Here is a 6,851-nt window from a genome sequence, read left to right on the forward strand (position 1 = left end):
AGCAACACCCCCACGTCTTTCGGGGGTCAAACCCTCTGGAGCTGCAGGAACGCCGGAGAGCACAGACACCCCCTCCAGCGACGGCCTTGTTTGCAGCCCGAAAACAGGGGCGGGTGGTGAATCCAGCCCCTTCCGCTACTTCGGGATTGGTTCAGCAATGACAGCCCTGAATGCAGGCCCCAAATCCGACAGCTCCACCCTGGGAGACTGCAGGTGGCCAAGCTTGGGTGCCGGGGCTGTGCCTGGTGTGGGGCCGTGGAGGGTTCCAGAAGGTCCTGGTGAATAAAGGCCCAGGGGGCGTGCCCTCGATGTGTGCACCTGGTGCAGCGCTGGTGGGGGCCAGGAGGGGGAGCCACAACCGGTCGTGGGCTGCAGCCTCTCAGGGCTTCTGGTGAATTCTGGGCCGGGGGCCTTCGGGGAGGGCGCTGGGGGCCCAGGGACCTGGGTGGGTGGCCCAGGACGCAGGGGTGTTGCCCCCGGCCAGCCTCTGCCCTCAGAGGAGGCTGAGTGGCATCACACGGGCCGGGCCAAGGCCCTGGGCCCTGACCTTGCAGCCCAGGGCAGGACTGTGGCTTCAGGGCTCTCCTGACCCCTGACCTCTGTCCCCAGTGGCCCCAGCCCCTGGGCAGCCCTTCCTGGTCGCCGTTTGTCCCCAGAGCCTGGGCCTGGCTGGGCTGGGCGGGGGCCTGGGTGGAAGAGGGTGGTCCTGCCCTCTGAGGCGGGGCACGGGTGAGCGGCCTGGGGGGCTGGGCTGGGCTGGGCGAGGGGTGGCCCCCGTACTCCCTGGGGGTTATGGCTGGGCTGGGCAGAGGCCTGGGTGGGAGAGTGTGGGCCCTGCCCTCTGAGGTCGGGCACAGGCAAGAAGCCTGGGGGTCCTGGGTGTGCCGGGCTGGGCGAGGGGTGGCCCCCAAACCCCTGGGGGTCCAGGCTGGGCTGGGCTGTGGGAGAGGTGGTCTCCGGCCCCCAGCCAGGTTCCCAGGCAGGATCAGCCAACTAAAGGGGGTGGCTGGGCCACATTCCTTGGGAGCCGGGCAACCTGGGTGTGGCTGGGCAGGGTGTCATGTGGTGGCTGGAGGGGCAGTGGGGGCACTGGGCGTGGGGTGCAAATGGCTCGGCGCCTTCTGTTTCCCGGACAGCTCTGCTGCCATGGATGTGTTCCAGAAGGTAGAGAAGATCGGAGAGGGCACCTACGGGGTGGTATACAAGGCCAAGAACAGGGAGACAGGACAGCTGGTGGCCCTGAAGAAAATCAGGCTAGATCTGTGAGTGCTGGGACAGCCCGAGTTACCCACCCTGGACCATCACAGCCTGGGCAGTCTCCGGTCCGTTTCCTCCTTCTGGGAGTCCACACTCATCTCTGGGTGCTGCCTGCAGCCCTTGCCCATCCCCCACCCAGCTCACTGCTTCCTGATCAGCCTTTGCCTGGGCCCTGCTCTGTGGATCTTGGTGGGTGACAAACCAAGGAGCACATGGCCCGGGCCATCCTACAGGGATAAGGAACACGGAAGCCAATCCCCCTGGCTGGAAGTGCCCTTCTTGGCCCCGGCCTCTGTGCCCATGGCTTGTTTCTTGCAGGGAGACAGAGGGGGTCCCAAGCACTGCCATCAGGGAGATCTCCCTGCTCAAGGAGCTGAAGCACCCCAACATTGTCAGGTGGGTTGGGGATGGAGGTGGGGAAGCTGGGATGGCGAAGGTGACATCCTGACTGCCATCTCCCTGCCAGGCTGTTGGATGTAGTACACAATGAGAGGAAGCTTTATCTGGTGTTTGAGTTCCTCAGCCAGGACCTGAAGAAGTACATGGACTCCACCCCAGGCTCAGAGCTCCCCATGCACCTCATCAAGGTAGGGAGGGAAGGGCAGGGAAGGGGAGGTGACGCCCCGTCCCCGCTATCCCTGTCCTCTCAGCGCCTCCACTCAGCTGGCTCCACCTCACACTCATTTCTCCAGAGTTACCTCTTCCAGCTGCTGCAGGGGGTGAGTTTCTGCCACGCACATCGGGTCATCCACCGAGACCTGAAGCCCCAGAATCTGCTCATTAATGAGTTAGGTGCCATCAAGCTGGCTGACTTCGGCCTGGCTCGAGCCTTCGGGGTGCCGCTGCGCACCTATACCCATGAGGTATCGTGAGACAAAGAGGAGAGGGGCAGCAGGAGGAGTGTCACCAATGCACTCAGCCACCCTGAATGTTGCTGTTTCCTTGCCCTGCAGGTGGTGACGCTGTGGTATCGCGCCCCCGAGATTCTCCTGGGCAGCAAGTTCTATACCACAGCTGTGGATATCTGGAGCATTGGTTGCATCTTTGCGGAGATGGTAGAGGGGCACACATGGCCACGGGGTGCCACCGACGGGGTCCTTCTGGGGTTGGGTGGGGCCCACTGATTTACAGGAGAGGTGGATTAAAGAGTGTTTGGGGCTGGGCACAGTGGCTCACGCCTGTAATCCCAGCACTTTGAGAGGCTGAGGCGAGTGGATCACCTGAGGTCAGGAGTTCAAGACCAGCCTGGCCAACATGGTGAAACCCCGTCTCTACTAAAAATACAAAAAATTAGGCTGGGCGTGGTGGCTCAGCACTTTGGGAGGCCGAGGTGGGCAGATCACGAGGTCAGGAGTTCGAGACCAGCTTTACCAACATGGTGAAATCCTGTCTCTACTAAAAATACAAAAATTAGCTGGATGTGGTGCTGCATGCCTGTAATTCCAGCTACCAGGGAGGGAGGCTGAGGCAGGAGAGTCGCCTTGAACCCAGGAGGCGGAGGTTGCAGCGAGCTGAGAGCGTGCCATTGCACTCCAGCCTGGGTGACAGAGCTAGACTCCATCTCAAAAAAAAAATTTTTTTTTTTTTGCCGGGTGCAGTGTTGTGCACCTGTAATCCCAGCTACTCTGGAGGCTGAGGCAGGAGAATTGCTTGAACTCAGGAGGCGGAGGTTACAGTGAGCCAAGATTGTGCCACTGCACTCCAGTCTGGGTGACAGAGCAAGGCTTCGTCTTAAAAAAAAAAGAAAGAAAGTCTGGGGCTTGTCCTGGGAAGTCTGGGAATGAAATAAAAGCAAGAAAAAAAAATTAGCTGGGTGTGATGGTGCATGCTTGTAGTCCCAGCTACTCAGGAGGTTGAGGCAGGAGAATTGCTTGAGCCTGTGGTTGAGGCCGCAGTGAGTTATGATTAGGCCACTGCATTCCAGCCTGGGCAACAGAGCAAGAATCTGTCTCTATTTTTTAAAAAAAGGTGTTTGGTACTGGCTGAAGATCTGAGGAGGCCAGCTTTATTCCAATAAAGGCCAGAATTCTATGCATAGCCGTGGGAAAGCTATCTTGACAGGCGTCTCCCTGGGTCTGGCCACTTATCTCATATTAGATTCTGTATGACAGTGTCGGACCCCACACCTTCTCTTCTTCCTCATTCCAGGTGACGCGAAAAGCCCTGTTTCCTGGTGACTCTGAGATTGACCAGCTCTTTCGTATCTTTCGTATGCTGGGGACACCCAGCGAAGCCGTATGGCCCGGGGTCACACAGCTGCCTGACTATAAGGGCAACTTCCCTAAGTGGACAAGGAAGGGGCTGGAAGAGATCGTGCCCAATCTGGAGCCAGAAGGCAGGGACCTGCTCATGGTAGGTGCACGTGGGCTCTGGCTGCTGCTCCAATTAGAGTGTGTCCTCATCAGCCGGCCTCTTTCATAACCATGGCACTTTCTTAGCCTGAGGCCAGGTTTTCTTTCCTGATACACAGCTGGCTCGTCCTTGTCCTTGAGTATACTGATTGATTGACCTGGGAGCCTCCCTCACGATAAGTGCAGTGTTTATCTTCCCTGTGAGAGCGGCGATCGCTGAGTTAGCTCTGTCTTTATGCCAAGCTATGCGCCCTTTTCCCCGAGTTGCCTTCTGTGTTTGGTATTCCTCTTTGTGGACATTATTGCTCCATCTAAGCTGTATGCTTCCCCAGGCTGGGGCCATACCTTCTTTTCTTTTATTTTCTAATTTTTTTTTTTTTTTGAGACAGGGTTTCATTCTTGTTACCCAGGCTGGAGTGCAATGGCGTGATCTCAGCCCATTGCAACCTCTGCCTCCTGGGTTCAAGCAATTCTCCTGCCTCAGCCTCCTGGGTGGCTGGGACTACAGGTGCCTGCCACCACGCCCAGCTAAATTTTTTTTGTTTTGTTTTAAGGTAGAGACGGGGTTTCACAATATTGGCCAGGCTGGTCTTGAACTCCTGACCTCAGGTGATCTTCCACCCAGAGTGCTGGGATTAGAGGCACGAGCCACTGTGCCCAGCTGGGGCCACACCTCCTACTGCCTGGGTGTTTCCCCTGTGACTCCTATGGTGGTCAGTCTTCAGAACAGGCTGTTCCTTGCTGCATGGGCCCATGCCATGGTCCTCTCATCCCTCCTGTTGGCCTTGAGCTGGCCCAGGCTGGACAGTCCAGGAAGCAACTGGCAGAGCCGTCTGTTCTTTTTTTCTTTTTGAGACAGGGGGTCTCACTCAGTTACCAAGGCTGGATTGCAGTGATGTGACTCGCAGCCTTGACCTCCAAGCCACAAGCGATCCTCCCATCTCAGCCTTCTGAGTAGCTGGGAGCACAGGTGCATGCCACTGTGCCTGGGTAATTTTTGTATTTTTTTTTTTTGTAGAGACAGCATTTCACCACATTGCCCAGGCTGGTCTCAAACTCCTGGGCTCAATCCTCCTGCCTCAGCTTCCTGGGTATCTGGGACTATAGGCATGTGCCACCATGCCCAGCTAATTTTTGTATTTTTTTGTAGAACTGGGATCTCACATCCAGGTGTGGTGGCTCACGCCTGTAATCCCAGCACTTTGGGAGGCTGAGGCGGGTGGATCATGAGGTCAGGAGTTCAAGACCAGCCTGGCCAAGATGGTGAAACCCCATCTCTACTAAAAAAAAAAAAAAAAATAGAAAAATTAGCTGGGCATGGTGGTGTGTGCCTGTAATCCCAGCTACTCTGGAGGCTGAGGCAGGAGAATTGCTTGAGCCAGGACCTGGGAGACGGAGGTTGCAGTGAGCTGAGATCACACCACTGCTCTCCAGCCTAGTCTACAGAGTGAGACACTGTTTCAAAAAAAAAAAAAAAAAAAAAAAAGGTTCTCTATGTTGCCCAGACTGGTCTTGAACTCCTGGGCTCAAGCGATCCTCTTGTCTCGGCCTCTCAAAGTGCTGGGGGATTACAGGTGTGAGCCACTTCACCCATCCCACCCTCCATTCTTGAAAGTCTTGGAGCCACATTTCTGTCCTTAATCCGGTATTGAGTGAGAGGAAGGCGGGTCAGTATTTTCATCTTCAGGTCCTGTGCCCAGCTCTCCAGAAGTCTCTGTGTGTTGTCTACCCGCCCAGTGGCAGCAGGATGGCACGGACTCCAGCCAAGGCTCCGAGCCCTCCATCCAGGCTGTTCCACAACAGGGGTCCTTCCACATCCTGCCTGGGTTTAGAGACTCTAAGGTAGAGGGCTGGACAGGTCTGGCTTCTTAGAGTGTGAGTTCCTATGCCCCCCGCCCAGGGTTGCTCCCTGGACAGCTTCAGTCCCCTGCTTCCTGACACGTCAGGGATCTTCCCGACTAGAAGCAGGCTGGGACCTGGGACCCTCCCCAAGGAGTAGGGTGACTCAGCTTCAGTGGCCTGAGGAGACCTGGGTGACTCATTAGGACTGTCCAGATTCCATGAGTGTCCGGAACTGGCTGGAGAGCCGGGAGGTTGTGGTTTCATGCGGTTCTAGGTTTGAGGGCAGCCGTTTTGGGGCTCAGGCCCGTGATCTGGGACCTGGGAGGGGAACTCCTCCCCCCACCCTGGCTGCGTTCAGACCCCATCTTCCTTCTCCTCCTTCCTTCCCAGCAACTCCTGCAGTATGACCCCAGCCGGCGGATCACAGCCAAGACCGCCCTGGCCCACCGGTACTTCTCGTCCCCGGAGCCCTCCCCGGCCGTGCGCCAGTATGTGGTGCAGCGATTCTGCCATTGAGAACCTCAAGGCCACACTCAGATCCTCTCTCGAGCGGCTGCTGCCCCAGCTGCCTCCCACCCATTCCCGAGAGAGGACGCATCTGGGGAAAGCAAAGCGTTAGGGAATTGGCATCAACCTGCAGAGGGCTGAGTCTGGGTTAGTCCTGCCCGCAGGTTAGCGAGATCCCGTGTTGTTTTTTGGGTTTGACAGAGTCATTTCAAAATAGAGGCACAGATGCTCCATGCACGGAGGTCCCCGGGCACTGGAACAACGGGTGCCAAGTTGAAGGCAGGGGGCCTGCCTGGTCTGGGCAGGGCCAGACCCTGAGGAAAGGGTGCCCCCTGCTGGTCTTTTTGGATTTAAAATGTTTGGGGGAAGAGTTGAGTTTCATTTCAGAGTCCCAAGTTAAACAGGAGGGAGTGAGGGACAGGAGAAGAGGACATGCCCCCGATCCCAGGAGAGCTGGGCTGCGGCTGCACTAAGGAGTTGTTCCTTCACCCAAGATGTGCTTATCTTGGTTCGTTTCTGGCTTGACAAGAAATAAACGTGATAATGTTCCTGAGTTTTCTGGTTGTACCGCTCACGGGGGACACCTGGGCTTCCTGACAAGGGGGACATTGAAATAGGACTGGAGACAACCCTGACCCAAACTGAGACAGTGGGGAAGTGGGCATGGGGTGGGTGGGGAGGCAGGGGCTCTTTCATGATCTTTTTTTTTTTTTTTTTTGAGACGGAGTCACTCCCTGTTGCCAGGCTGCAGTGCAGTGGCACAGTCTCGGCTTACTGCAACCTCTGCCTCCCCTTCCAAGCGATTCTGCTGCATCAGCCTCCTGAGGAACTGGGATCACAGGCATGTGCCACCACGCCCAGCTAATATTGGTATGTTTAGTAGAAATGGGGTTT

At 56.8% G+C, this 6,851-nt stretch overlaps 1 protein-coding gene across 3 annotated transcripts; it reads left to right on the forward strand.

Annotated features, from left to right (window-relative positions):
• The first annotated feature begins 130 nt into the window (after positions 1–130).
• On the forward strand, positions 131–6,510 carry CDK3 (cyclin dependent kinase 3). 3 transcript variants are annotated; one of them, XM_010342402.3, is made up of 8 exons: positions 131–213; positions 1,137–1,262; positions 1,576–1,653; positions 1,724–1,844; positions 1,950–2,120; positions 2,211–2,312; positions 3,406–3,609; positions 5,841–6,510. In XM_010342402.3, exons 1-8 carry the CDS (start codon positions 158–160, stop codon positions 5,964–5,966), a joined length of 984 nt encoding a protein of 327 aa, XP_010340704.3. In that variant the 5' UTR covers positions 131–157; the 3' UTR covers positions 5,967–6,510. The 3 variants fall into 3 exon arrangements, with proteins under 3 accessions (XP_010340704.3, XP_010340703.3, XP_003931767.3); XM_010342401.3 differs by having other exon boundaries at positions 161–391; XM_003931718.4 differs by lacking the exon at positions 131–213 and having other exon boundaries at positions 414–1,262.
• Positions 6,511–6,851: the final 341 nt, after the last annotated feature.

Source organism: Saimiri boliviensis, chromosome 17 (assembly GCF_048565385.1).
Source record: "Saimiri boliviensis isolate mSaiBol1 chromosome 17, mSaiBol1.pri, whole genome shotgun sequence".
Classification (NCBI taxonomy): domain Eukaryota; kingdom Metazoa; phylum Chordata; class Mammalia; order Primates; family Cebidae; genus Saimiri; species Saimiri boliviensis.

Coding starts and splice junctions, on each gene's coding strand:
- CDK3 (XM_003931718.4), top strand. CDS start 793: ATGGCTGGGCTGGGCAGAGGCCTGGGTGGGAGAGTGTGGGCCCTGCCC. Junction 2,121..2,210: donor TGCGCACCTATACCCATGAG/GTATCGTGAGAC, acceptor CTTGCCCTGCAG/GTGGTGACGCTGTGGTATCG. Junction 2,313..3,405: donor GTTGCATCTTTGCGGAGATG/GTAGAGGGGCAC, acceptor TCCTCATTCCAG/GTGACGCGAAAAGCCCTGTT.